This window comes from Metarhizium acridum (genome assembly GCF_019434415.1).
Source record: "Metarhizium acridum strain ARSEF 324 chromosome Unknown scaffold_568, whole genome shotgun sequence".
Lineage (NCBI taxonomy): Eukaryota > Fungi > Ascomycota > Sordariomycetes > Hypocreales > Clavicipitaceae > Metarhizium > Metarhizium acridum.
The window spans coordinates 1,953,389-1,980,347 of NW_027094041.1; the positions used below are offsets into that span (position 1 = coordinate 1,953,389).

General features: G+C 52.2%; 15 protein-coding genes across 15 annotated transcripts; 10 read left to right on the top strand and 5 right to left on the bottom strand.

The window, feature by feature from the left end:
• Positions 1 to 794: 794 nt before the first annotated feature.
• Positions 795 to 1,708, bottom strand: RPB10 (DNA-directed RNA polymerase II subunit L). The gene is made up of 4 exons (XM_007814396.2): positions 1,607 to 1,708; positions 1,495 to 1,556; positions 1,348 to 1,434; positions 795 to 1,290 (listed from the first exon to the last, which is right to left on the bottom strand). The coding sequence occupies exons 1-4, from the start codon at positions 1,640 to 1,642 to the stop codon at positions 1,236 to 1,238; spliced, it is 240 nt and encodes a 79-aa protein (XP_007812587.1). The 5' UTR covers positions 1,643 to 1,708; the 3' UTR covers positions 795 to 1,235.
• Positions 1,709 to 1,952: 244 nt separating this feature from the next.
• On the top strand, positions 1,953 to 4,963 carry NAN1 (NET1-associated nuclear protein 1; the record flags this gene model as incomplete). Its single annotated transcript, XM_066121792.1, has 3 exons — positions 1,953 to 2,269; positions 2,319 to 3,091; positions 3,183 to 4,963. The coding sequence occupies 3 exons, from the start codon at positions 1,953 to 1,955 to the stop codon at positions 4,961 to 4,963; spliced, it is 2,871 nt and encodes a 956-aa protein (XP_065973409.1).
• Positions 4,964 to 5,320: 357 nt separating this feature from the next.
• On the top strand, positions 5,321 to 8,586 carry J3458_019976 (uncharacterized protein). The gene is made up of 2 exons (XM_007814398.2): positions 5,321 to 5,665; positions 5,777 to 8,586. The coding sequence occupies exons 1-2, from the start codon at positions 5,334 to 5,336 to the stop codon at positions 6,747 to 6,749; spliced, it is 1,305 nt and encodes a 434-aa protein (XP_007812589.2). The 5' UTR covers positions 5,321 to 5,333; the 3' UTR covers positions 6,750 to 8,586.
• On the bottom strand, positions 6,997 to 7,450 carry J3458_019977 (uncharacterized protein; the record flags this gene model as incomplete). Its single annotated transcript, XM_066121793.1, has 4 exons — positions 6,997 to 7,066; positions 7,160 to 7,230; positions 7,306 to 7,377; positions 7,442 to 7,450. 4 exons carry the CDS (start codon positions 7,448 to 7,450, stop codon positions 6,997 to 6,999), a joined length of 222 nt encoding a protein of 73 aa, XP_065973410.1.
• An 873-nt stretch (positions 8,587 to 9,459) lies between the features above and the next one.
• Positions 9,460 to 9,756, top strand: J3458_019978 (uncharacterized protein; the record flags this gene model as incomplete). Its single annotated transcript, XM_066121794.1, has 1 exon — positions 9,460 to 9,756. One exon carries the CDS (start codon positions 9,460 to 9,462, stop codon positions 9,754 to 9,756), a length of 297 nt encoding a protein of 98 aa, XP_065973411.1.
• Positions 9,757 to 10,235: 479 nt separating this feature from the next.
• On the top strand, positions 10,236 to 11,371 carry J3458_019979 (uncharacterized protein; the record flags this gene model as incomplete). Its single annotated transcript, XM_066121795.1, has 2 exons — positions 10,236 to 10,245; positions 10,335 to 11,371. The coding sequence occupies 2 exons, from the start codon at positions 10,236 to 10,238 to the stop codon at positions 11,369 to 11,371; spliced, it is 1,047 nt and encodes a 348-aa protein (XP_065973412.1).
• A 295-nt stretch (positions 11,372 to 11,666) lies between these two features.
• J3458_019980 (uncharacterized protein) lies at positions 11,667 to 12,647 on the top strand (the record flags this gene model as incomplete). The annotated part of the gene is made up of 1 exon (XM_007817798.2): positions 11,667 to 12,647. The coding sequence occupies one exon, from the start codon at positions 11,667 to 11,669 to the stop codon at positions 12,645 to 12,647; it is 981 nt and encodes a 326-aa protein (XP_007815989.2).
• A 535-nt stretch (positions 12,648 to 13,182) lies between these two features.
• J3458_019981 (uncharacterized protein) lies at positions 13,183 to 13,350 on the bottom strand (the record flags this gene model as incomplete). The annotated part of the gene is made up of 1 exon (XM_066121796.1): positions 13,183 to 13,350. The coding sequence occupies one exon, from the start codon at positions 13,348 to 13,350 to the stop codon at positions 13,183 to 13,185; it is 168 nt and encodes a 55-aa protein (XP_065973413.1).
• Positions 13,351 to 13,410: 60 nt separating this feature from the next.
• On the top strand, positions 13,411 to 14,384 carry J3458_019982 (uncharacterized protein; the record flags this gene model as incomplete). The annotated part of the gene is made up of 4 exons (XM_066121797.1): positions 13,411 to 13,417; positions 13,474 to 13,587; positions 13,647 to 13,782; positions 13,841 to 14,384. The coding sequence occupies 4 exons, from the start codon at positions 13,411 to 13,413 to the stop codon at positions 14,382 to 14,384; spliced, it is 801 nt and encodes a 266-aa protein (XP_065973414.1).
• Positions 14,385 to 14,435: 51 nt separating this feature from the next.
• J3458_019983 (uncharacterized protein) lies at positions 14,436 to 14,759 on the top strand (the record flags this gene model as incomplete). The annotated part of the gene is made up of 1 exon (XM_066121798.1): positions 14,436 to 14,759. One exon carries the CDS (start codon positions 14,436 to 14,438, stop codon positions 14,757 to 14,759), a length of 324 nt encoding a protein of 107 aa, XP_065973415.1.
• Positions 14,760 to 14,967: 208 nt separating this feature from the next.
• On the bottom strand, positions 14,968 to 16,588 carry J3458_019984 (uncharacterized protein; the record flags this gene model as incomplete). The annotated part of the gene is made up of 2 exons (XM_007817799.2): positions 14,968 to 15,602; positions 15,700 to 16,588. The coding sequence occupies 2 exons, from the start codon at positions 16,586 to 16,588 to the stop codon at positions 14,968 to 14,970; spliced, it is 1,524 nt and encodes a 507-aa protein (XP_007815990.2).
• Positions 16,589 to 17,896: 1,308 nt separating this feature from the next.
• On the top strand, positions 17,897 to 18,804 carry J3458_019985 (uncharacterized protein; the record flags this gene model as incomplete). The annotated part of the gene is made up of 3 exons (XM_007817800.1): positions 17,897 to 18,242; positions 18,298 to 18,437; positions 18,499 to 18,804. 3 exons carry the CDS (start codon positions 17,897 to 17,899, stop codon positions 18,802 to 18,804), a joined length of 792 nt encoding a protein of 263 aa, XP_007815991.1.
• Positions 18,805 to 20,584: 1,780 nt separating this feature from the next.
• J3458_019986 (uncharacterized protein) lies at positions 20,585 to 20,862 on the top strand (the record flags this gene model as incomplete). The annotated part of the gene is made up of 2 exons (XM_007817801.2): positions 20,585 to 20,645; positions 20,705 to 20,862. The coding sequence occupies 2 exons, from the start codon at positions 20,585 to 20,587 to the stop codon at positions 20,860 to 20,862; spliced, it is 219 nt and encodes a 72-aa protein (XP_007815992.2).
• Positions 20,863 to 24,078: 3,216 nt separating this feature from the next.
• On the bottom strand, positions 24,079 to 24,942 carry J3458_019987 (uncharacterized protein; the record flags this gene model as incomplete). Its single annotated transcript, XM_066121799.1, has 5 exons — positions 24,079 to 24,350; positions 24,403 to 24,499; positions 24,572 to 24,708; positions 24,768 to 24,878; positions 24,927 to 24,942. 5 exons carry the CDS (start codon positions 24,940 to 24,942, stop codon positions 24,079 to 24,081), a joined length of 633 nt encoding a protein of 210 aa, XP_065973416.1.
• Positions 24,943 to 25,792: 850 nt separating this feature from the next.
• On the top strand, positions 25,793 to 26,683 carry J3458_019988 (uncharacterized protein; the record flags this gene model as incomplete). The annotated part of the gene is made up of 2 exons (XM_066121800.1): positions 25,793 to 26,326; positions 26,501 to 26,683. 2 exons carry the CDS (start codon positions 25,793 to 25,795, stop codon positions 26,681 to 26,683), a joined length of 717 nt encoding a protein of 238 aa, XP_065973417.1.
• Between the last annotated feature and the right edge of the window lie 276 nt (positions 26,684 to 26,959).

Consider the following 26,959-nt stretch of genomic DNA (forward strand, 5'->3'; position numbering starts at 1 on the left):
ACGACATTTTCTATTGATGCAGAAGTATTGAGTTATTTTATCCCTGAATCTACTCAAATGACGAGATGCTTGTGTAACGGCTACTTGGGCCCTTAAGTCTTCGTCCAGATTCAACACCAACGAACGCTTGCTGGAAGAGCTCGCTTAGATGCCACATCCTGGCAAGCCATGTGCTGTGCATCCAGCTTCAATTCTTCGCGGCTGAGTGACTGCAGTTCTTGACAACACTTACAGGCAGCCAGCGCACCGTAATCCATGGCCGTATGCATTGGTTGCACGGCAGCCAGCTTTAGAGACCCAAGTCTGCCCGAGCGGGGAGCTATTGGCCAACATAGCCGCGATATGGCCGCCGATTGTAGAATTTGAGCTCTCAAATCCTGCCCGACGTTACTGGCGACCTGATAACCGGTTTCAGGTATACCGGCAAGCCACGTCGAAAGCATTGAAGCTTCGTTTGGCGCCATAAGCCTATCCTTATACAGCTCCGATTTAAATTTAGCATCTCTAAGCAGCAACGCGAGATAGCCTGGAGATGAGATTGAAAGAGAGCATAGGCATGTCTTTGAATGGTATTGCGGTCGGGAAATACGGCCTTTTTTCTAATAACTCGTTTCCAACAGGCTATTGATACCTTGGGTTGCCGGAGCTGGCTAGATGGACAAGGATTTGGTGTGTTGCCGGAGGTCGAGGAGCCGATACCAAGTTACGTTGGATGCAATAGACAACCGCTTTTCTCAACTCATGTCATCAGTGTACAAGAGTGAGATCCGTTAATGGATTACGCTATTTCGAATACTTTGGGCCATAGGACAGTATCAATTCATACCTTAACTTTACCCAACCTAGGGTACTCTGCTATATCTAGTGTCTAGAGCTAACATGGAACGAGAACGTGCAAAACAGGAAGTCCTTTGGTTTAGGTGTAGAGAACATAAACCTAGGCAGAGAACGAGCTATCCTAGGCTACAGGCCACGTCTAGTACATCATTCAACAACGTTGTTACGTAGACACAGTTTTTGAATAAACTTGTGAACTTGACTCTCTCGAAGGGGAGGGGGGCTGAGAACAGACTAGCATTTAATCTCCTAAACAAATTGTCTAAGGAGGCAAAGTTCTTTTGGGTATGCCATAACTTGACCTCCAGCGCCAAATCTGCCATCCAATCAACAAAGAAAAAGAAACGACCCAAGAAACGCCGACCTATGCACTCTCATTGACAGCGAATGATCCAGCCTCATGCTAGTTCATTGAGCCGTTGCTTCTTCTCGTTTCGACCGTCTGGTGTGTATCTAGGGAAATTCAGTTAGCAACTCCTATGTTGAAGGAACCCAGCTAGTTTGATTTACTTTAGCAGTTTCTCGATGAGGTCGACGTGGGTCATGATCATGCGACGGCAGCAATAACGCTTCAAACCAAGTTCGTCCATGGCATCACTATTAATTAGCGTTAGAGAATTCCTTTTTTCAGTAGTGATTTGCCCGGCATGTGCTTACCCGTCGGTTTTTCTCGGATCCGCGATGAGTTGGAGATACCGCTCCCAAAGGTCCCCCGTGACCTGCAAACATTAGTGGTGGACCGCAATGTGGAGTTTGCGCATGCGCGTACCTTTCCACAGGAGAAGCACCGTATAGGAATAATCATAATGATTTTTTTCTTTGAGAGTTGATGCTAGAACAAGGCGTGTCTGGAAATGGATGGATGGAAAGGTGCGATCGTGACGAGATTGCCCTTGTCTACAGAGGCGACCTGAAAATAGAGTCTGGCCGGAGTTTTGCCGGAATGCCTTATCTTATCAACAAAAAGTTCAATGGCGGGACCAAAATTTCTGTGCTAGCAGAGGCCCAAAGCCGACCTTGTCGACGGCCTCAAAAATTGCCCGTTGCGACAAAGCTTCTTCCTTCGTCTGCGATTTTCACGTTCCGTATCTGTCGGACAGAGAACACCTGTGACGATGACTGGAAGTAAGGGCCCTCGGGCCAAAGATGACAAAACAAAAAAAAGAAAGAGGGACGTAAATGAAAGCGAGACGACGTCGAAGAGACATAGACAGCAGAAACGAGAAAGCATAGCTAATGGCAACAACGCGCCAACGCCTCAAAAGTTGAAGCAGCGAGAATTAAACCATGAAGATCTGGCAGGGGAACTGAGCTCTTTTCGTCCTCAACAAGTCATCCGGCAGTCTGACGACGGAGAGGCTGGCTGGCGAGTTTCAAAGCCGATGGGCGGCCGAATGCTTGACATTGATCCCATTCTTACGAAAGACGAACAGTGAGATGCCTTTCAAATCATACCCCAACCTGCTCTAACGCCTGGACAGATACCTCATCATTACGTACAACACCTCAATCCAAATATATAACGCCAACGATTCGCTGCTCATTCGACGTATTCCAATTAGCACTCTCGATACATCAGCTTCGAAGGGTTCAACTCCTGCTCACATTGTTGGAACTCGTTTGTCAAAAAGCAACCCTCAGTTAGTGTGGGTGGCGTGCTCTGATGGACACATTTATTGTGTTGATTGGTCTCAAGGAGACACCCCGTCCCCTGCGTTTCAAACGTCTTCCAAAACTGCGAATGCTTTGGCGGTTGTGCCAGTTGCTTTTGCCGAAGACAAAGAGATCCTCTTGGTTGCGGAGTCAGAAAAATCGAACCGTATGGAAGTCATTGCATACCAACTAGTCAACGGTGGCAAGCACAAGTCAAATAGCATTTTGTCTCTCCAGAAGCCCGGATATGGCCTTCAAATTCTCGAGACCAGTGAATGCGGTCAGGTTATCGTGGGAGCATTTCAGGATCGCTTATTCCTAGGCACTACATCTGCAACCGCTGAGAGTCTTGACCAATTGCAGTACGAAATCTTCTCCTTCGACTCCCCTGACCTCATCACATCCATCGACATGAGACTACATGCACGGTTTTCGGGGAGCACAAAAGGCCACATGGGGGCGGACACGGCTGTCGATGTCATTATTGGAGGCGCTAGAGGAGGCATTTATGTTTACCCTGATGCTTTGTCCCATGTCAGGGCTGTTGGAAAAGCCCAGTTTGTGAAAGATGGGATTCAAGTACAGAAGTATCACTGGCACCGTAAAGCTGTGCATGCAGTTCAAGTGGTCAACAGACGGTACATAAATCCTTCCCTGATCGCAATTTGGGCCCAACTACTAACTCGTTTCAGGGAACTATTTCATATCTGGTGGTTCCGAGAATGTTCTCGTTGTTTGGCAGGTTGACACGTCTAGAAAGGACTTCCTTCCGCATCTGTCTGGGAGCATTGAGAACATTGTGGTCTCACAAACTGGTTCTTCCTACGTTCTCCATCTAGATGACAACTCAGCAATGATTTTGTCTACTGCTGAAATGAAACCCACTGCTTACATTGCCGGAATTCAATCAGCAGCAATCGACGTGTCGGAACCGAAGGATTTACTTGTCCGACGCGTGTGGAACATATCGGAGCACGTACGACAACCGATTCCGGCTGCTATTAGACCCTCGGATCCCTCGAAACTCTACGTTTGTGTCAGCAATGGCCGCCAGGAGACTTTGTCAGGAAATCTCTCTATGCCGTTGTTGCAGTCTTTTGATTTGGAATCATTTACTAGCGTCTCGAAGCAAGCGCTGGCGCGAACACAACCCACGGATGTTAACCTCAGCAGCAAAGGACACCCAATTGACGAACCTTTTGTCACAAACATCAACTTTTCTGGAGATGGAAAGTGGCTCGCTAGCGTTGATGAATGGAAACCTGCACCCAGAGATGTTGAAAACGTCTCCCCAGACCAGAGAGATCAGTTTATACGCGAGAGGCACGAGGTTTACCTCAAATTTTGGGAAGTTAGAGATGGCGCTGAGTCATTAGAATTGGTGTCAAGAATTAACGCGCCTCATTCTACCACTTCCCCAGAATCAGTTCTAGACTTGGCGTCTGATCCTACATCAAGCTGCTTTGCAACCATTGGGTCTGATGGAATTGTACGACTATGGAGACCGAGGTCTCGCCGGCAAAACGGGGTTGCGGTTAAGGACGCGAATGGCCGGGATGCTGTGTCTTGGGGCTGCACCCAGGTCATCGCTGTTGGGGACGGCACTGGAATCGAAAATGGCACGGATCTTATCAACCCAACACGCCATATTGAGGTTCAGGGCAGAGTTGTCTTTTCAGAAGATGGCTCTACATTGTTTGCCGCTTTCGGGGCCGTTGATCCCGGGGTTGTATACGTTATTGACGTGGCCTCTGGGCAAATCGTCAAGACTCTTGAGGGGCTGTGGGATGGCAAGCTTCAATCTATCCAGACCCTGGCTTCTTTCATTATCGTCTTGTCTAGCGACCTGAGAGTGTATGATGTGGTTGGCGACGAGCTAGAATATGGCATCGTCGTCCCCAGACTTTACGGAGTTACCGAGCTGCATCAACTTGCCGTTGACCATACTTCGGGCCACTTCGCTGTCACTCTCCCTATCGGCGGTGTATCGAGCATTGGCGTTTTCGACCCGGAAGACCCAGAGCCTTTACTGGTTAGGAGCACGCCGCATAGGATTGTGAGCCTTGTGTCAGCACCGGGGGCAAGTGGTTTCATTGCCCTCGATGACGCAGCCCAGGTCTGGGTAATTGCTGAAGGCTCTGACCCGTCGTCTGTTGCAACTCTTCAGCCGCTACATGATCTCCAACTAGATGGCCCGTCCGGGGCCGTCGATACAGACACAAGTACTGCAGAGGTACTGGCAACAGATGAAATGGATGTTGCCAGCGAAGACGATATGGACGATGCAAGGGAAGTGGATGAGGATGTTGACATGGATGACGACGATGACGACGATGCTTACGGCAGTGTGATACCTCAGCAGTTCTTGACGGAAATCTTCGATGCAGCACCCGCATTTGCCGCCCCGTCTATCGAGGACATGTTCTACAAGGTGACGGGACTTTTGGCCACAAAGCCTCTTGCCGAGCAATAAGGGGGGTTTCACTGGGAGCAAGTTTTGAAATGTATATACAACGGCGGTGGATGTACGAGGCGCATTTTTGGAAGAGCCAGCTTTGGGTATTACTACAGCGAATACAACAGTGTAATTTGAACCGAGGGCCAATGCAAAGTGACTTTTGAGGTCGCGTGAAGTGCTGCGATTTAGCCTATGAGGAACCGAACCGAGCTCGGGAGTCCATGCCTGGCCCCAATATCCGGCAGCGGCGCCCAAAAAGTGGCACCTGGGGGGCATCCATGGACGACTTGGCGGGTCTCCCCGGCCGGCTCACAGAGGGGTCGTGCGATTACGCCATTCCTAGGGGGGGACTTGGGGGATGTCAAGAGAGGGCGATCGACTGTCCATGTTGAACATTCTGCTCCAGTGTTCTCGATTCACCTGTCTGGGTATAAAAGGGAGCCGAGGGGAATACAAGAACGTCAGAGTTGGTCAATATTTATCCGTCTGGACCACGTCCAAAGCAGCGCAGGCCACGATGTCATTTACTTCGATTCCCATTCTGGATCTGCAACTCGCCCGGGACCCGGCCACCAAGCCCGAGTTCCTGCAACAGCTGCGCTACGCTCTCCTAGAAGTGGGTTTCTTGTATCTCAAGAACGTAGGCATCCCAGAGAAACTCTTCCAAGATGTCATCAAGAAGGGGAAGGGGTTCTTTGACCTGCCTCTCGAAGAGAAGTACGTGCTTATCGCTCCTCCATATATGGAAACCCGGCTCCAAAAAAAAAACACACTCATCTGCTTGCCGTTCAAAAGCGTGGCCGTGGCCTCGGGCTGACACCTCGTCAGACTCAAAATTGAGATGAAAAACGCCAAGTCCTTCCTTGGGTACTCTCAGCTCTCTGCCGAAATCACGGCCGGCGAAATCGACCACCGCGAACAGATTGACTTGTCTACCGAGCATCCTGTCCCGTCGCCAAGCGCTCCTCTGTACCACAACCTCCTGGCGCCGAACCAGTGGCCGGCTGAATCCTACGCGCCCGGCTTTCGGGCCACTTACACGGACTACATGAAGCGCATGAGCGAAATCTCCATCTACTTTACGTCTCTCATCGCCGAGGCCATCAAGCTGCCCAGCGACGCCTTCAGCAAGTACTTTGACGAGGACCAGCAGCACAAGCTCAAGATAGTAAAGTACCCCGACATGGCGGAGCTGGGACAAGACGGCCAAGGCCAGGGAGTCGGGCCACACAAGGACAGCATGCTGACGAGCTACCTGCTCCAAGCTACGTCCCATCGGGGCCTGCAGGTGCAAAATGTCCAGGGGGAGTGGATCGACTGCCCGCCGATTGATGGCACGCTGGTTGTGGCGATAGGGCAGGGGATGGAGGCGTTGACACAGGGCGTCTGCGTGAGCACCACCCATCGAGTGGTGTCGCCGGCTGCGGGATCCGGGGCCAGGTATTCCATTCCGTTCTTCCAGGGGGTGAAGCTGGATGCCGAGTTTGATGACTTGGAAACGGTAGGTGTTGGGAGGGTGCCGGACGATGTGAGGGAGCAGAGGAGGAAGGTTATCGAGCGGACGGGCGGGAGGATTGACGATGTCGAGTTTACGTTTAGGGCGGGGGCCGTGGCCAAAACGTTGGGTGAGGCCACGCTGAGGAACAGGGTCAAGAGCCACCCGGACGTCGGGGAGAGGTGGTATCCGGATATTTTGAGGGCGATTAGGGAGGAGCAGGCTGCTGCCGCGGCGGCGAAGAAGAGTGCCGCCGGACCGGGGCCAGCTGCCGGTGTCGCTCCAAAGGCAGTTGAGGCTCATTGATCGCATGTGTGATGGATGGGATGTATGTGTAGAAGATGCAGAATGTCAATATCATATAAGAAATTCATCACGAATCGTCACAATGTCTACAACTCAGTGCTACGTCCCACTCTGTCCTCTCTATCTCCCCTGATGCTGACGCCGGTGCTAAATGGATACTGTCTAACTTTTCGCTCATCTCTGCCCCCAACGCCTACTCAACTTGTACGACGCAAAACTTCCGCTCGAGACCGCTGAACAGAGGCGACTATAGGGTCTTTCCAGGGAAGCAGTCGCCAATGTCCTTGCTATGCTTGTTGGTAGCATGTTCCTGCAGCCTGTGCATGAAGAAATGGAAAGATTAGTCCACGCCGCTTGAGGTTATAGGAATTAATATGACATCGAGGGGAAAGGGGAGTGTCGGCACGTACGCAGGGCCCTTGGTGGTGGAGAGGAACGTGGCCTTGCAGACCTGGCATTGAATGTTCATGGCCTGCTGGTTCTAGAGAGGGAGCACCGGCGTTAGCAAAGAGGTACGTTTGCATTGCCAAGACAACAGAAAGGCGCAATGACATACAACTTTGAGCTGCGACTTGGCGACTTTGCTGTCCTTGGCGTTGCGCTCGCGCTTCTGTTGTGCCTTGGCTCCCTATGCGCCATGTATTAGTACGCCTGCTGTTGGGGACTCAAAGCACTTAGGTATTTTGTCATACGTTGCCCATTTTTGCGAGGATGGCTTCGTGGGTAGAGGCAGAAGGAGTGTAGGAGTGCAAGTCGGGTCTTGGACCAAATATGCCTATCGGTGAGACGAAGGCGGAATCGAACAGGGAGTACCAGCGGAGTCGGTGATAAGGTGGAAGATGGCGGGCTGATGTGGAAGTCTGGATTCTCTGCTTGGTGAGACGGGCCAGCAGAATATAGTCGGATAGAGAAGTTGTCGACGAAATAGAAATGCGCAGGAGAGAGAAGGGCCTGGTTGGCGCACGTGGGATGGTGATGGCTTGACGGCTGATAGGCGATAAGGCCAAGGGACGTGGGAAAATTTGCTCCGTCCTTTTCGGCCACCCCAAACAACTTGAGCTGGTGCTTGAGTGCCACCTCCACAATCTGCATCACAGGTTGATAAAGTCGACAGCCAAGTACAACTCTAGACTCCACGAATCCGCTCGTGCCGTCGTCAGGCCTTCTTGTGAACCAACAGTAGCGACACTTATGTAAACCCGGCAGAGGGTTGCAGTGCATTACGCTCTACCGGGAATCCTCATCCCTCGGCCCTAAAAGGATACATTTTGCGAGACCCAACATTGAGGCTCCCTAAGAGGCAGCAGATTTCATTTCCAGCATTTCACTCAATGTGTGCCTTGATAGCTTGTCAGCCACGCACATGATTTTTCGGCTTTGTTCGCTGTAGCTGGTGCAGCGCGAAGATCTGCGAAGAAAATCTGATCTACAGTTTGTGGACAAAAAGTCTTCGACCACCCGGCGTCGTCGAATGACTCCAAAGAGGTCGAGTACTTATGGAACCTACTGCAAGGTAATTCTGGAAGACAAACGTAAAATTCTCATAGTCTCTTGCTAGGTCTATGTCGGAATTATTGCTTCGCCATAAAGTTGACCCAGTGAGATACGCTAATCACGGCCAGACCAAAGCATTACCACACAGCACCAGGTTGATTCATCGTCTTGGGTCATCTTTACGAACATATACTACCTAGTGGACCCGTCCGGCAGGGTGAGCTGTCTGCAGTCTCGCCGTCCTGTGAGGAGTTTGAATCAGCCTGACCTACTAGATTGAAGTAGACAACTTGACAACCACGCCGTATCAAAATGGTAACTAGTTGTTCGTGGAACATGTCTCAAACACATTAGTCCACTTCCGATGATGGCGTGTCTAAGGTCTAGCTAGGGGCCTCCACTTCCTATTGATGGTCTCGCTTTGCAATGTTGCTGGATGCAAGACTACGTATTCAAGTTGACAAGGTTCTTGGTCCCATGTCACCCTACTAGCAAGGTTTTGGTACTTAAAAATTATACCATGTAGTAGATTGCTTACTTACGTATTCTAGATGCAGCTGCAATGCGCGGTGGATAGATCTTACATGCAATTACATCCTCACTGCCATCTTGAGAGCTGGAGCAAGTAATGATGCCCATATTTGGCAGTGTGGAGTCGATAACCTTGCCGATCAGGGGAATCCAGGCTGAACTAACTAGTGATGGGGCACAACATGAAGTTACATTGATATAAAGACATACCCGATCCCACGAATCTGTCAGCACCTCGCTTTCCTTCCCTGCTCTCGGTTTCACGGATTTTTGGGGAATCGAGAACGAACCACGACATTTGAGAGACGTATGGTAATACCTTGGATGTGAATAATATGCCCAGAAATGGACAAGAACCCAACCTCGGGATAGACTTCATTGTCAGCTCTCCAGGGAGGGGAACATTGTGAAATGTCTTCACTTAGAGTTTGGTCTGGAAAGTACCATGAACTACGAAAAAGAAGACCTTTGTATTCAAGATTTGCCGTTAAAGACGCGGGGAACTTGTGATTCTGGCTAGCCCAACTGTTCTAGCACGCCTAACCCATATGAGAATGACCCGAATACAGAATAAGTACATGAAGAACCACGATGCCCCTCGAGGTATCTTGTATGAGATCCCCATCCTTGCTTTTCCCGAGTGAATTTTTCACGTTAGGATATTCTCATCACCACGACAGACGCCATGGTTTTCTTGACGGCGCCCATCACTGCCTTGCTAGCAGGCATGGCGTCTGCCAGCCCAGCAATATCTAGTCAGTCTGGAAGAGGCATGCGGAACACTACCTCCCAAGTTGCTGCTGCCGGTTCTGATTTCTGGTACGCCAACATGGACCACTCTGGAAACGCCCGCGGTTACGCTCCGGATCTCGGGAACGATTACTCTTATGATGTCTTCAAATCCGTGAGTGCTGGAGACGAGGAGCAATCCAAGGGTGCTATTGACAGCAACAATGGCAAACAACGTCGATCCAATTGGTAGGCTTCTCAGCCAAGGCCCAAGAGTGCGTACTCCCGAGACAGGGAAAAGACTCACTACTAGCTTAGGATTCATGAGACTGATACAGTGTGCGACTTAGGTCGTATATCTCCCCTCTGAGACATATGAAGTTGGCTCGCAAATTCAGCTTCGCGTTGAAACTATTCCAATGGGAGACGCTACTAATGTAAGTTGATATTGTCATTGTGGTACAAGACGATCTTCCCCGGCTGACTTGTCTTGTCTGTCTTCTATCAGCCCCCTACTATCAAGGCGTCCTAAAATTGGCAAGGAGGGCGAACGCTCGTTAATGGTACGTCTGTCCCAACAACTCAGCCAGGGAAATAGTTGACTGACAAATTGATGTTTTTTTCTTACCAGGCTTGGATCCGCGCACTGAGGAGGTACCTAAGGATGGCAAGCTCCATGGCGAGCTTTCATTTACAGTTGGCTTGAAGAGCGTGGTTTTGGACACCAAAAATATGGACGGAAGTCAGTCTACTTCAACCTGGCACTCCAAAGACTATGACAAAAGACCAGGTCACGAAATAGTTTCCACGGATGATACTGATACATGATAGGCTCGGACCTCAGCGCCGTCAACTGGCGTGTCGCTCAAGGCGCACATATGCAAAATGTCAGGATTGTGATGCCGACATCTGGCCCTACTGGTGGCCACACTGGTATCTTTGTCGGACAAGGCTCTTCCCTTGGCGTCTCTGATGTGCGAGTTGAGCGCGGCTGGAACGGCATCTGGCACCAGGCGCACCAGCAAATGGCCTACAAGGACATTGAGTTTTTCCAAAACACCCGTGGCATGCGAATTAGCGGAGGGAACGTCGTCACCATTACCGGCTCGACCTTTGATGCCGTGTACAAGGCCGTTACGCATGACGGCGGCTGTCCGTGGATAGCAATGGTGGATTGCAAATCCATCAATTCTGAAGCTAGCTTCTCGACCACGCAGTATTCATCTATTCTGATTGACAATCTGGAGAGGGACGACGACAGAACAGTTGTTGAGTGGAATAACGAGACTTTTCTTAACAACACCCGACACGTTGACCAGTTCACTTATGCCAACACTTATAGCCAGCGTCCTGTCTACGGCCCAAACAAGGACGGCTCCAGCAAGCGTCCGGGTGCCCTTGTACAAGGCGGCAAGTACCTATCCATCGTCGCGCCCAATTACGCCGACAAGACCACATCCGACTTCATCAACGTCAAGGACCCCAAGCAGAACGCCGATAGACTCCCCGGAGCCATCCTCACCCAGGTCAACATGGCTGGAAACGCGGCGGGAGACGTTGCCATCTGGAACTCCATGATTACCTTTGGCGGCACCGCAGGGTCGGACGGCATCAACAAGAACTGCTACGACAACAACGACGAACGCAAAGGCGCCCTCTTGGGCCTGCACCTCAGCAGGTCCTCGTCCGCCTACGTCGAGAACACCTGGGTCTGGGTGGCCGACCACAACTCCGAGGGTGGCGGCGCCCTCGTCCAGGCCACCAAGGGCACATGGCTACATGCCCTGGGCAGCAAGTTTGAGGAGCATAAAAGAAAGAAACAGATGTGTTTTCAGTCTAAAATGGAGTCTGTTGTACAGAAAGTGTAAAACTGCCCAACTCGGATCACGGCCATTTCCCTCTATTCAGTGAGTACAGATTTTTTTCATCAGGGGCTTTTTTGTTTCCAGGCAGTGCTCGATGGCCAAAAGTAGATACCAGAAGCGTTCGCCAACTTGGGAACATGGCTCTGTACGCATGATGATACCAGCCATGCACGCTGACCGTAGGCCTCGCTCGTTGGCTTATATATACAATTCAGTCTTCTGCTGGCACCAACAATCAAAGCAACATTACCTTGCGTACAGACCCTCATGCGTCGCATTCAATCACAAGCTGCAAGACATGATGACGGCGCAACAGACGTCTACCGGCCCGTTCAGCCCCTTGCGTCTTTCTACAGGCACTGTGCACCCGTTCCACATCTATGGCACGGCGTTTAAGGAAGGCCGAACGGGTGAGTTGACGGCCTTGGCCCTTAGAAAGGGCTTCAGGGGACTCGACTCAGCCAACTACCCTTCTGCATATGAAGAGGCCGCCGTCGGGGTTGCCATCGAGGAGGCGGTGAAGTCGGGCGTCAAGAGGGAAGACCTATTTGTAATACAACACCAACAACCCCCCCTTAGACCTCGTGGAAGCAACATTGACAAATGGGGAAAAAATGTATTTTCCATCCAGGTACAAACCAAGTTTACTCCCATGTGGGCGCACGCCGAGTCGAAGCTCCCGTACAATGCCGACCAGCCTTTGGAGGAGCAGGTGCGCGAGTCGATTGAGCAATCTTTCCAGAACCTAAAAGTCGACTACATCGACGCACTTCTGCTCCATGTGCCGTTCCCGGACGAGCAGGATAACACGGCCGCGTGGCGCGTCATGGAGAGCTTCGTCCCGTCGCGGGTTGGCGTGTTGGGCGTATCCAACTTTGGCCGTGCCGCTCTTCAGAAGCTTTACGCAGCGGCCACGGTCAAGCCGGAAATCGTACAGAACCGGTTCCAGGCGGAGAACGGATACGACGGCGAGATTCGCGAGTACCTGGGCACGACGGGCGTCGTCTACCAAGCATTCAGCCTGCTGAAAGCCAACCGCGAGATTCGCAGCTCGGAGCTTGTGGCTCGTGTCGCTGAGCGCTTCCACACCGAGAGGGAGACTGCCTTCTACGTGCTAGTACTGGGTTTAGGAAGGGTGTCTATTGTGAATGGAACCACCAGCGAGGCGCACATGGAGATGGACCTGGCCAAGATTGCAGAGCTCCTGGGGGACCAACAGGCCGTGTCCGACCTCACGGAGTACCTGGTGGAATTCAAGCAGCTTCTCCGCACCAAGTGATCTGTTATCAGACGGGGTAGAGGAAGGAGGGCGGTGGTAGTTGTCGAGGAGCAGGGCTGTTTCTGGATGAACAATGCCACCACTTGCCGCTGTGTAACCCTACATGAAATCTGTCGTGCCTCGTGATGGGGGTGCATGTCTCATGCGCAAGTTGCGGCTGGATTGTCCTGTGGCTGCATGGCGGGCCAGAACGATGCCTGTATAGAACGCTGTAGATGATTACTCGTATGTACGTTATGGTGTCGCGGACGGCGTCTCATGAGATGAACCTACAGATATATGCAACATCAAGTGGCCGTGGGTTTGAAACCCCCGGTCTCTTCTCGCCCGCCGACGCTGCCCAACTACTCTGTATGCCACGTTGCTTTCCATCCTCGTCTTGTTTTCTTTCTTTTCATCTCCCGTCCGGGCGGGTAGCCTTTTCAATAGACGCTGATATACACATGTATTGTTGCAATTCCATGCCTCGGGTGTCGCTCGGTCAATGCTACAGCCAGCTGCAGAGGTGAGCATCTTGTCGCCGCGGCCAGTCCGTTCAGCAAGAAACGAGCAGTAACAACATGCCAGAGGGGCTAGTAGGACGGGCGTTGTTCCGTTCTTCATCTTCTTCGTCACTCTCGGCACGACAATCCTTGATGCCGCGCGTGTGCCGACTCTGGAAGAGGCCGTCTGCCGCATCCTCGCCAGCGACGATTGCAGACATGACGGCACTGCGCGAACACGTCTTGCCCGCATCAACGGGTGGATAGAGTTTGTCACGGCGATGCAAGGTGTGTGGATGGCTCCTTGCACACGCGGGCTACTAACCAAGATGCGGGCAAAACAGGCGTCCTTCTCACACTACCGTACGCCTGGCTGGCGGATAGGACGAACAAGAAGGCGCTTCTCTTCATCGGGCTGGTCATGTCGGCCATGTCCATGGTCGCCTTCTTTGCAATATGTACGCTGCTTGTTCCATGTGCCGTGTCCCCCCCCCCCTTCTGACACGTTTTGCACCAGGTCACTTTGCCAAGACTGCGTCGGCTTTGGACTCGGTCATCTTCTTCCGTGTATTCGAGTGCGTAGGCGGCGGCGTGCCCATGGCCTACGTGCTGCTCAACTCGCTGCTGTTCTTCCGGATGACGGCGGAGAAGCGGTATGTACGTGGCGGTGCGATGTCTTGCGCGGCAGACGGGCTAACAGGGTCGGCATAGTGCTTCCGTCTTTTACATGATGTCCATGGTGCTCGTCGTTGCCAGGGCCGGAGGCACCGCCTTGTGCGGTGTTCTCCTAGACAAGTATCCCCGTAGCGCCGTCCCCGTGGCCGCTCTGGTGTACGGAATCAACCTGCCCCTTGTCGCCTTCTTCCGTACGCCTCAAGCTGCTTCTCGGCCGGAAGGAATGGGTGAGCCCCGGCCTGACGGCAGCCCGCTGCTACCCGACGTTCACGGGGAGCAGCGGGCCAAGGACGGATCCCGGGTTGCCGACGACATTTACGCACGCCTCGCCTCCACGTGCCGAGAGCTACGGAAGCAGCCTGTGCTCTCTTGGAGTCTTCTCTTCTACGTCGTCAAGGTTCTAGCCATCGATGTCCAGATGATCCAGGCGCAGTGGGCTGTCGCGCGCTTCAACTGGACCTTTTCGGTGGTGGCCTACCTCAACGCCTACACGGCCGTGGTGTGCTTTCTGATTCTCTCCGGTCTGCCCTTTGCGTCGCAGCTCCTCGTGAGTAGATGTGGCAGCCCGCACGGCATGTAGGTGCTCATCCTCCGCCTCAGCATCGCCTTTCACGTCATCGGGTCCGTTGGCATGGGCCTGGCCTTGAACGGCGCGGCCTTTGTGGTGGCCATTTCTGTCTCGGCCCTCTCTGTAGGGGCTCTGGACACGTTCAAGGCCTTTGTCAGCGGCTTCTACCCTCCGCGGCGCATAACTGAGCTTTACGCCACCATTAGCTTGGTAGAGACGGTCGTCCACGTCGTCTCGAGCCGCATGTGGACGTCTGTACTGGTTGAATCTCTCGGCCTTGGGGGAGTACGCATGGGCCTTCCATACTTTGTCAGTGCGGGGTTCAGTCTCGTTGGATATACTTTGATTTACGCCATGGCGAGATACAATCGGTACGATGAAGTGTAGCTGAGAGGGCGTCAAGAGGTTCGGTTCAAGTATTCATCATTCTGGAAGTCGAAGGAGTCTGAGCATAATCCTACATGAAGGTTGGCTAGGTTTCTACAGGTACGGCACACATGTACTGCCATAGTAAGGAAGATTACACCATGAAGAAAGGGAGTACAGGGGTAGGCCTCTGTTCTTGTGGACGATAAACACCAAGTATCATTCTATGCTAGGTATAGCCAGTGGGGAGATGCGTCCAGGCCGCAAATGCCACGATAATGACGACGGACATGACAAAGGTCACGTCGGCCCAGCCACTGCCTAGGACCTGTCGCGATATCCAATCGTGTGGCAGCAATGACTTTTCGTATATCGGCGGCTTACACGGCCGTACTGGATTTGGGCTACACGTACCGTCGCCGTAGTCCACAATCCAATAGTCTTGCACAACGGCCGATCCCGTCAGGTAGGCATTCAGTTGCCTGTGGGAGCAGAAGGAGAGGGCAAGGGTGTAGCACATTCCCTCGCCATTTCCCGCTTCAACGGGGAGCGCATTCCTGACGTGCCAGGTGGAAGTGCTTCCCTTGGTCGAGTAGTCAACTTGGTCCAGGTCAACGCACCCGGTGCTCACGTCTACTCGGCGCGCCGTGCGGTTGAAGACGGTGAACCCGACAGACGGCCATGCCGTGTTGACCGTGTGACCCGAGTCCAGCACGCGGACAAAGGAAAGGTTGCCGCGCTGTCGTACATACGCGACGCCATCTTCTGCACCGGCCGGGAGACGGATGCTCTGGAAGCCAGAATGGCGAAACGCATCAGCGTGTTTGTGTGGAAACGAGAGCGACAGTGCCTCGCCGCCGAGCCCTGATTTTTTGTTTTCAATGTTAGATCATCGTGTAAGCAAGGGGTTTTGTTCACCTGTCTGAAATGACATGGACTGCCGCAGATTATCTCGACTTACAGTTGCAGGCGTAGTCACGGTCCCCGTAGACCAGAGAAACACGCACGCCATTGTCCAAGGCGCGGCCCAAAGACGCCGCGTAGTCGCCTCTCACATTATCCCCGGTCTCGGTGAATGCTCTGGCGACCTCGGTGGCCTGGTCTGTGAAGTTGACAGGGACGCCGAGGGCATGCTGGACCGCCGTCTGCCGCAAGTAGCTCAGGTACGTGTGCAGGCCCGGGTCGCTGAGATGATGAGTACTTTGCCCAATGTCAAAGAAGTTCCTCCCGCTGGCGCCTATGATGTTGGCAACATGTCGCCCGCAGAATGCGTTGGCGTCGCGGCAGAGAGTGTTTGTGCCGTCGTCGTTTCCCAGATACGGCCGCGCTCCAGCAGCTCTGCGGCATCGCTCTACTCTCCATTTGCAGCCATGCGGCCTCTCCCATGCGTCTTTGGCGGATAGCAGGGTACTTTTGTCGATCAGCTGATAGTCATACGTGTTGTTGTACGCCATGTCTGGATACGCAGGCAGCTGCACAAGCGCGTCGACACACGCATTGATGAGGCCGATTGTGTGGAATGACACTTTGGGGTCTGTGTCTTGCCTGGCGTTTTGCTGCATGGCAAAATCGTACAAGGCCGGAGCGTAATGACCGCCGTATGAAGCCGTCCAGAGCCCAATGCTGTTGTCCCGCGAGGCCGGCCTGGGAAAGTCTTTGAGCCATATGGAGAGAGACAACCAGAGGGCACGAACCGCGGCCTCGGTGCAGTTTACTGCCGTTTCGTTGTCAACAGAGCCTGCTCCTACCGTGGAAGCTTCCATCAGCCGGCCGTCTTGCGGCATTTCCGTGTCTGAAAAGTCTTGCAGCATGTAATGGCCCCGATAGTCGACGGTGGCATTTGCTGCCATGTCGTAGCTGAAGCCTTGGATGGAATCAGAACGAGGGTTCTCCGGGTACTACATCATTGACATACGCACCCGTGTTTACCGGTTGATCAATGAATAACATGTTTGATGCCCGGTTCCATGACCAGGGGTTGGTGTGAGTGCTTCTGCCGTCTACGTTGACACGGCATGGTCCGTTTTCTCTCAAGAGTGAGGCAGCTGCCCAGGGGGGTTAAGATTGGCGGTCCCGAATTTGGTGGTCAAGAGATGGCTTCGTAACGTACTGCTTGATGCCTGTGGATGGATTGTATTTAGTATGAGATTTAGATGAGGTAGAAAGGCAGGCATCTTCACTTACTCCTGGTCCCCCATTTACTGCCGCGCAGTGCACCGAGCGGTTAGTTGGCTGCCGAGCAAGAGGAAGAAGGAAGAGGCTTACAATACAAGGTCAACGGTGCTGTGATCGAATCTTTCTCGCTCTCAATGAACCAGAAGAATATGTTGATAGGCCGACTCTGGTCGAGGCCGACCCTCTCGAGGGAATGTATGGGAAGATGTATGTATCCCGCGAAGCTTTGGACGGGGGGAGGCGAGCAAATTGTCACCGCCTTGTATTGGATTCGTGCGCCTTTCAAGATTCTGGAATAGATGGTGAGAGTATCGACTGGTCTTTGCAATTTAGCCATGTTTCAAGAAACAAAAGAAGGCGCAGCGGCACACCTGGTTGGCAACCGAGCCAAGGTCCCGGCGAGCAGCCACATGATATCACACAGAACGGCGGCATGTGGGAAACGCATCATCCAAAGCATTATACGGCACTCTACTCTGTTTAATTGATTAGGAGGCCATCTCAGTATTCCTATTCACCGGAGAAAAATATCTCCCCAACAATACACCTCACCGCCCACAACTCTGGCTCGCCATTACACAATCTTCCCAAGCAACAACACAACTGGTTTTCTATTCGCAACAGTCACAGTGCCTGCAAATAGAGATGCTTGTTGCCCCTCAGCCTTCACAGATGCCCTGTATGGCAAGTCAAGGGGACCAGGGAGGTGGGCCAATGCAGGATGACAGTTTGATGCAGCTTGGCCCGAAAGCCAGCTTGAACTGTCACTTTCGCTCACTCCGCGTTTCTCCCAATGCTACCTCTGCGAACCGTAGGTCGAGACTTGGCTGATTACTTGGTAGCACACTCTGAACAGGTTATGTTGCTGCGAACGCACCGCCGAAGCCAGCCCAACCGCGCGGAAATCTCCCACCTGGTTTCCGTGACGCCGATCAGGAAAGACCAGAGCCCTCTAGATGTCGAGACTCATATACAGTACTACCATGTTTCCAACTATTGGAACGACTCAGCGGAAGGGCAAGGCACTCTATAAGGCTGTTCCCCAACAAAGTGACGAGAATAGCCGTGCCCCCTTTCAACGAGCGCAAAGGCGCAGGCAGATTTCCGTGCTGCTCCATCTCTTGACTTTTATAGTAGGGCTGGGACTCGGCTTGACGGCAACTGCTCCTTTTTTGGCTCTTTCGACGCCAGAACGCAAAGCGCAACAGCTGCCGTCGGTGATCCCAGCCCAGGTCTTTACGCCTCCGATTCCGACGGCGTGGGTTCCCGACAGTCGATACATCGGTTTCTCAAACTTTAGCAACATCATGTGGCACAGACTCATCAAGAGTAATGCACCCGCCGTATCTTCTCTTCATGCTCGCTGCTAACTGAGCCCGTGTAGCAACGGAAAGCGTCTGGATCGCGAACCCGTCTGCCCATGGCTTGGGACCGGGCTTCGAGGCACCATTCAACCACACATCCAAGTCGCAGCTGCCGCCTCAGTTTTATCATGTCTCCAACTTGCATCAACTGCACTGCTTGGTAAGGAAGCACGGCCGAGCCCCGTCTGCTTCTCTGTTTTGCTGACGTCTCGACGACCCAGAATGTCATCAGAGGCCGCTACTTTGAGCTGCAGCTCCATCTCTCGACGCTGTCGAAGCAATCGGAGAGGGCCGCGCAAGACACCGCCTACCACATGGACCACTGCATCGAGTACCTCCGCATGACCATCATGTGCGGCGGAAACTGGGTCATTGAGCCCAACAGTCCTCCGGGAACGCCGGACGAGTTGCGGCGGGATCCGTTTGATCATCCCCTCGGCTGGGGAGGTATTCGGCAATGTGTCAACTGGGATTCTTTGATGGCGTGGCAGAAGCAGCAGCTAGACGCGTACGAGGGCACTTTTTGAGACTGGAGACGGATCAAGGGGGTGATGCTGGTGTGGATGTATGAAGGGGGGACCACCACGTTGAGAAATCAAGCCGTTGAACTTGTACAAGACTTTTCTGGGACCAAATCTCCTTGGTGAAAAATTGTGTCTTGTAAAACTTAAAAGCAGATTGAAGACTACGTACATAGACGATATGGAAAACTAAAAAAATTCAAAAAATGCGAGACTAGCCTCAATATAATCATCCATAACTTTCGAAGCTGCCAACTCATCCGGGGTGTTGGTTTGCCCATTGATGGAGCTGCCAATAGTCTTTGCAGACATGCAACTGTCCATCGGCAAAGGTATCCGGATCGTGAAGCCACATCAGAGTCGTGTCCATGTTACACATCAGTGTCTGCCGTATCATATCCAGGCAATGCACAATGTGACTCCAGGGGGCCGTCTGCTCCTCCCCTCGGCGATAATACCAAAGCGAATTGCGAAGCACCGTCTACAGTCGAGAGTATTAGCGAAATTTTGGTATTTGGGGAAAATAAATCATCAGACAGGCGTACCACGCAGTGCATCGTATGAAACCCAGCGATAATGTACACGCCGTTTTCTTCATCCAGCGGGTCGGCTGCCGTCTCATGAAGACCGTGTGCCTGGGCTTCCGATTTCTTCAAGGAAACGACTCCGTTTCCAGCTGGTTTTTGTTTCACTCGTCAGTACTAGCTGCAAAAGCCTCTTGTAGTGGGCTCGTGTTTACTTGGAAAGAGACCCTGCCACAGGTTGTCTGCCCGGTCCTTGTTTTCGCCCTCCTCGTTGAACTCTGTATCTTGATAAATCGGCTGCAGTATTGTGCGGGAAGGGGGGTCTACCACTTTCAGTCATCATTGGTGCAGACGGCTCTGGCGCTGTACGTACAGCTATTTTCTTGTTGTATACTCGTACATGGCGGGCCTGAAGATGCGTACGCAGCCCATATGACGTTGGTGACAATCAAAAGCAGACAAAGAACCGCAACAAGGCATTTTCCACAAGACTGTGAGGCGGTCTTGTCGAGGTCGTCTTCGCCGCTGAGATTACATGGGAAACTTGCATTGTCTGAGCCGTCGGGGCCAAGGGGACGGTACGGCGTCTTCTCTCCAAGACCCATATCAAAGCCGTCTCTTCTTGTTGAATGGAGACCAAGGGGCTGGAAACTATAGTCGACCATTGTTTGTGGTGATTCCATCGGGATGGAGTTGTTTCAGCAATGTTGGTGCGGTTCGAGTCCGCCACGCTTCCAAGCATCGTCTCGTCACATGTAAACCTTGTCCCCGAAGGGTTTGATTAACGCTGGCCTCCAGGCATTTGGTTCTCACCTCAGATGCCAGAAATGCCAGCCGAGACTAGCACCTTGCAGGCCCCTGAGCCAAGGCTCGCAGAATTGCTGACGTGCGTTGACTGGAATGCCACGCAACCCACAAGGATGCGTGATGACTTGGAGTCTTCAAGCCAGGACACCTCCCGTGCCACAAACGCAACTTCCTCGTAAATCTAGCCGGGTCATCCTGCATGAGAGTAATGCAGCGCTGGCGGCGGAAACTTGGAGGGGGTTGGCATGATTCACCCCGTCAGCTCGGTATGCCCCGGCTTGTGACGAGGCAGAGCACAAACACATCATAAACCACCAGCCAGCATCGTCGGCATCCAAGTCCTGTTCACGGCACTCGTAGCAATTGACTTGAGATTTGTTTTTCCCACTCATCAATCATAAGCAGCTCATACGCTCGGCACAATCTACCAAGCCTTCCCAACTACATCCACCACCATGCATTTCAATACGATTTTCCTCGCCGCTGTTTTGGTCATGTCGGCATCCGCTGTCCCATGTAAATCGAATCTTTTGTTCTTTGCAGTTGGAGAAGCCTGCTAACATGTCGTACTATAGTGAAGAAGGACGGCGAAGTTGCGGCAAGCGTCGTCGTGGAACGAGATGTTATGGATGAGGGGAAGCGAGCTGTTGCTGACAAGGAAACTGAGGAAGTCGACGCGGGACTCTTCACTGCGCTGGACGGCGTTTGGCAAAGCTACGGCTACGATGAGTAGACACATGCTGGGAGAGAGCATTGCTCCGGCGAAATGAGTTGATGGAAAAATGGGCTGGTGAGCTCAGGAGTCAGTGGTATCCTCCCAGTTCCCTCGTTTGCAGGCGCGCTGCATCACTACATTCCTTACGTGCTTGCAATTTCTTTTAGCAGAGATTCAAGATTGAACTGCTTATTTCAAATCTACTGCGGTGCGAAGAAGACCGGGAAAAGTGTTTCTGTGCTTGTCCAGTGACGTCGGTGTTGCTCGATTACAATGATTGAATGCCATTTATCAAAGTATGTGATTTGGTCAAAAGTCGTTCTACGACGGGCGGTTTTAGACAATCTTAAAGGTCTTGGACATGTTGAATTTCTCTTGGCTAGCCGCTAAAACCGATATATTACTCTTGTCTGTATTTTCAGTAAATATTGCTCAACCACGTAGGCACCACCCGGGATATTTTCCACTTGAAGTTTCGACTCTATTCCAGCTAGCTCTTCCTACGGCTCGCTCACAGACCATCAATAGGTTACGATATACGATCCATCATCAACGTGACAAGCCTATTTTGCTCGGTATTAGACACCAGTTAACCGCAGTTATCTGCCGACGAAACCCACGAATTTGACTGCAGAAATATCCAAACTATCCAGAGCCCCGGCCACTAACTAGCCATGGAAGCTCCTTAGATAACCAAAAGTACATATGTAGTCTTTGGTGGATTTCCTTGGAGGGCTATCTGGCAGCCCGACAACGAGCTGATGCGAGCCAGTGATGCCCGCATACGCCCGAAAATTGACACACATGCCGTCCAGCAAGCCTCGATTGCTTTCCAGTGACAAGTTTGAGCTCCTGGCACTGTATCACATGACAGTAACTCTGCCATGTAGAGCCGCTCCTAGTATATTTGCTCTGCATGCCCACCAACAACAGCCCCCCCAAAACCGACATGTCGGCTTTTCCGCCTCAAACACACCAAGCATATCAAGCACACGGTGACAAACCTGTATACAAAGCCATGTTCTCACCCCTTTCAGAGTGGTTTCTGAGAAAGTTTCATCCCATTTCTCTCTATTGTCACCCCAGTCCTTCCCGCGATACATACAAAAGGTTCGAGTCCGACAGCGACGACGGCCATGATGAGGAGTCAGCCAGGCTGAAACCACAGCATTGTCCTCGCTGCGACGGCCAGTTGAGGGCAATTGTGCCGAGAAAAGAAGACGGCTGCACCCCTTTCAAATATAGCTGGCCGACGCTATGTGTTTGCCTCATCATAGTATTGATCTGGCTGATCTGGTACCAGGACCACGGCTTGAAGAACAGATGCTTTCGCGACACGTCCGCATACTGTAGGGGGCTGCCCTCGCAAGTCCGTGGACGAATATCTAACTAACTGTCTGCGCAAAAGCGCCACTTGTTGGGCAAGTCCCATACACATTGTCTGAGACCACGCGAAACGGCTCCATTCGTTGGCCGTCTCCCTACAGAGGTCCCCCAAGTCCAGATGTCGACAAGGCGTGGGACAAGATATCAATGTGTAGGTTACCGCACAACACCGTCGAGGGTCGAAGCTGACGGCAAAGGCAAACAGTCCGCCCATTGGACATCAAACTGACAGAAGAAGAGTTCCTGAGGGTCGGCAAGAGCCCCGAGACGGCGGCTACGAATCCGCCGGAATTCGGAGGCGGCTACTTTTTGCAGCCCGAGTTCTCCCATCAAGTATGCTCACGCGCCGTGTCCTACTCGGCATGTGTTGGCTGACGCCTCGTCGCTATTCTAGCTTCACTGTGTCGTGAGCAGGCCCTTGCTTCGCCAGGACGGGAAATGTCATAGTCTAACGCGTCAAATAGAACTTGCTCCGGAAAGCTTCCCATTTCAAATACAGTTACTACAGGGTCCACGACCCCGACTTTAGAGACAAAGAGGAGACATTCAAGATACACCTTGGTAAGTACCATCTCGCCAGTCCAAATTTTGGCAAACAAAACCTAAGGACCAAAAACGACGGGCTCACGCTAGGCATGGCAGATCACTGTGTCGAGATGCTGCGCCAGTTCGCCATGTGCCACGCAGACGTCGGACTGGTGACGGCGCATTGGATACAGCAGCGGTCGCGGCCTTGGCCCGACTTCAACACCAGGCAGATTTGTCGAGACTTTGACGGGATATGGCAGTGGACCGTGGATCACCAGATGCCCCAAGGCACTCCCATGATACCACTGAAGCCCGCGGGGGCGAGGGCGCTTGACTCGCCACCCTGACGTGTCGGAAATGGGTTGAAAACTCCTGAATAGATATCTCGAGGCAGTGAATCCAAAAAGCACGTTTCGTAACCATCGCTCGGTGCCTGCCGTATCTACCGGGCCCCGTTGGCCATTCGTGATTCTCTGCGTGAGCCCCTGCGTATCCGCGAAGCCCAGCTTTTCCATCACCAGACCAGTTTCGTCACAAGTACATCGCCGGATGACGTTGGTGTTGGCGTGGTGCCGCCAACGCTGCATTGTGCCAACCTGATGGCGGCACGATGAGTCGAACGGCACGTTCTGGTTTCCTTGAATGCAACCTGATATAAGCCTGCATCGCGTGGGATGGGAAATATGCATGTAATTGTACCGACGCGCACAACACAATGCAAGCTTACAGCGTACAGCGAATTCCGTGCATGAAATGACACACCAAAGGGTTGTGTCGGTTTCCCACATCGAATGCGTTTAGTTTGGCATGGAACTGGTGGCCTCCCGTCCACCCAACTCGGTGTACAGCGCTGTTCACACGCATGATTTTTCACACCAAGCCAGTATCTTGCTCCGGCCATTCGTCATGTATACATTGGCATACGGCTAGCGTGTCTGACGCATCGCGATGCGTTCATGGTGTGTTGCGTGGTTAGTTACGGTTGCCTGTCCTAGGCACGGCCAAAATACAGTGTTACTACATGTCCTGCGTCTAGCCCTTTTTTATTTTATTTTTTATTTCTCAATAAATTATTATATTGGCATACAATGTCAACAACTTGTTGTATGGACGGGGAATAAACGGAAATCTGGTAGCAAAGGAGTCATTTATCCTAGACCTACAGTGCCAGTCACTGCCCAAGCAAACGGCTTCTTTACCTAGCAAGCTTCTCGTGATCCGTGCTAGGGCAATTCAAGTTGTAGATTCAAACAATACAAAGCCTTTTCTGCCCCCAGTCAAGTCATCCTCGCAACAAAACACAAGCCATCCAGGAGTCGACTACCCGCGCTCCGCCATGGCGTCCACGTTGGAAGCGCGCGCATGTTTTGCCGTGTCCTCGTCAAATATTCCGATAGGTCTTTCCAGCGTCTTGATTTCCTCGGTGATGTTGTGAATTGCCCTCCAGTCCTCGATCTTGTCCCACTTCTGGCAGGCGTGGAGGCTCTTGAAACTGCCCTTGGGAGCATCGTGTCCCTTCTTCCAGTTGTACGTGATGACGGACACGTCGCCAAAGCACATGACTGCGTTTCGTAGCATCTCGACGCAGTGCACTGCTCATGTTAGATTTCCGTCGCCGATCAAGTGACGTCTTGGGCGGCTTACTCAGGTGCTCCTCGGGGGGATCTTTATCGATGAACAGAGGGTCGTTTGTTGCCCTGTAGTGTTCGTAATGAAACCAAAGGCCTTTGCGAAGAGCGTCCTGTATTTTTGGGAAACCCCGTATTAGCACAAACGACCAGGGGGGAACTCTGCTTGTGACAAGGTTGCCTACCACGCAGTGAATCTGGTGGGTTGCGGCCAAGGTTCCCAGGAATCGCCCTTGGGGGTCGTGGGTATATCTAATACCGGTTTCGATGTTGTCATTGACTTCCGAGAATTGCTCCTCGCTGAGGGGAAACATGGCCCCGGCTAACCGATGGAAGGATTAGCACGATAGAGCCCATTTCATACGCTCGTCATACACTCACTATTCACAAGATCATGCCACAGCTGATCCGTCTCTGGGCCCGGGGGCTTGTCATATGGCGAGGTCAGCGAGAAAGGACGAAGTTCCTTTTCAATAGCGACAGTTGCTGGGGCTGTCGATCAGGGGGGTTAGTCTGCCTGATGCTGCATTTGAAGCAAACAGCTCGGAACTGACATGGTGGGAGAAGAGACACTGTCGACGACGATGCCGGCCTCAGAGTGAGCCTTTCACTCCGCCAAAGCACAGCCAAAACCAAAACAACGGCCAGATTGAAGGATGTGAAGGCCAGGTTGATGGCCAGCCAATGCTTCATGTCCAAGTTTGGGCACCATCAGCCTAGACTTGGGACGAGAATCCCTCTGGCTCATAATCCGGAGAAGAGACTCATCCTCCATAGTGTCACCGTGATTGAAATCGGACTTTGCGGTGTATCCGGGAGGCTCACTGGGAGAATCAAGGTTGTCTGAGTAAGTCATTGTGAGATACGGAAGTGTGGCCAAAAAGTCTGAATTGTGATGGTCTGTGATGTGCTGAAAGTGTGTTTAGAGATGGAAGAAGATAAACTATCCCAGTAGATGGAGGTATTACTGCGTACCACTGGATAATTGACTCAGAAAGGCTTTTTCTGCTCAGAAATTGTGTGAAACCAGAGACGGGGGGCGTGGAGTTGCATGGGCAAGGCCACAATGCAAGATGAGAATGCCTAACGAGTCTGCTTTCACAGTGCAAACCAGAGTACTACTTACTGCTCTGGAAACGCAAAATGATGACACCTAGTGTCACATGCGGCTTGGAGTCCTGTGGCATCAAACGACGTACTCTCACTGTCACTCGTCGACTGCCATTGGAACTGGAGCATGGGAATCCAGCATGAGCCGTCGTCTTTCCCGCTCGCTGAGTGCAACAAGGATACCACCTTTTATCGACAGAAGGGTACCTGCCAGATATCTCATACGCTTCCAAAAATCTTTATTCTTCAAATTTTCAGCCTTTACTTGTTACTGCCAAGTCCGTCAGTTCCACATCATGAAACACGACGACATGTCCTTCACATCACTTCCAGCTCGGGAGTCGGATGACGAGAGTCGAGAAATGGAGGACATTTATGTCCCCCCTCAGCGTAGCTGCAATTTCCGCATGATACTCTACTACGGAATTCTCGCCCTGCTTGCGTCTGGCTGGTTCGTGGCTGTCAATCTGTACCATCATCCTCGAGTCATTGATATACCCGGCCTTTCATCTCCCCATCCTTTCCCGCCAGAGGTGTTTTCCCGCGTAAAAAGAGTATTTCTGCCTGACGAGCGATACATTGGCCCGTCAAATCAGACTCACCAGAACTGGGATCACCTAGTTGCAGGTAACCCAGTACCAATGCCCCCCCGAGTAGATCTTTTTGATGCTGAGATGCACGCACCAGCCCACGACGCCTTGTATATCGAAAACCCTGAGATATATGGATACATAGAAGGGAGCGGTCCTCCCTTTCATCACGAGAACATGGCGAGTCCCGTTCCGCGGAAATTCTACGTCGTCTCGCTGCTCCATCAGTTGCACTGTCTGGTGAGTTTGCCCTTTTTTGATATCATGGCCTGAATTCCATGCCAACCATGTGTGGCAGAATATCGTGCGGTTTCACTACTGGCAAGTGAAACAAGGGGCCATCCCGTTGTTGGTCTGTATCCGGAAGTGAGCTGGGACGCACACATTGACCACTGTTTTGAGTATCTGAGGCAGGCGATTTCTTGCGGCTCTGGGTTTGCCGTCGAGGGACACTCTCCTCTCGTTGTAGACGGGCAGCTTGGAGAGGCGTCTACGGTCACGGGATGGGGTATCGAGCACGACTGTATCAATTTTGAGGCCCTGCGGGCGTTTCAGATTGACCAGGAACGAGTCTATAACGCCACTTGGCACAAGTAGAAGACTAGTTGAATGGCGGCAAGATAAGTGTCTGAGAGAGAGACGTGACAAAAGATTTTTCTCTTTTATTAGTTGAAGGAAACATGCACATCACTGTGCTCTTTTGTAGCCTGTTGAGGCCGTGACTGCGGATGGGTTGGGATATGGAGTTGATGGAAATGCTGCAGAATCGTTAGAAAGTAATCAGTACCCACGGCAAGCAGACTCTCCCTTGGCTATTGCCGCATGTAACCTGCGTATTCAGGCTCTAGTGGATGCGAATGGATGCTCGGGGTT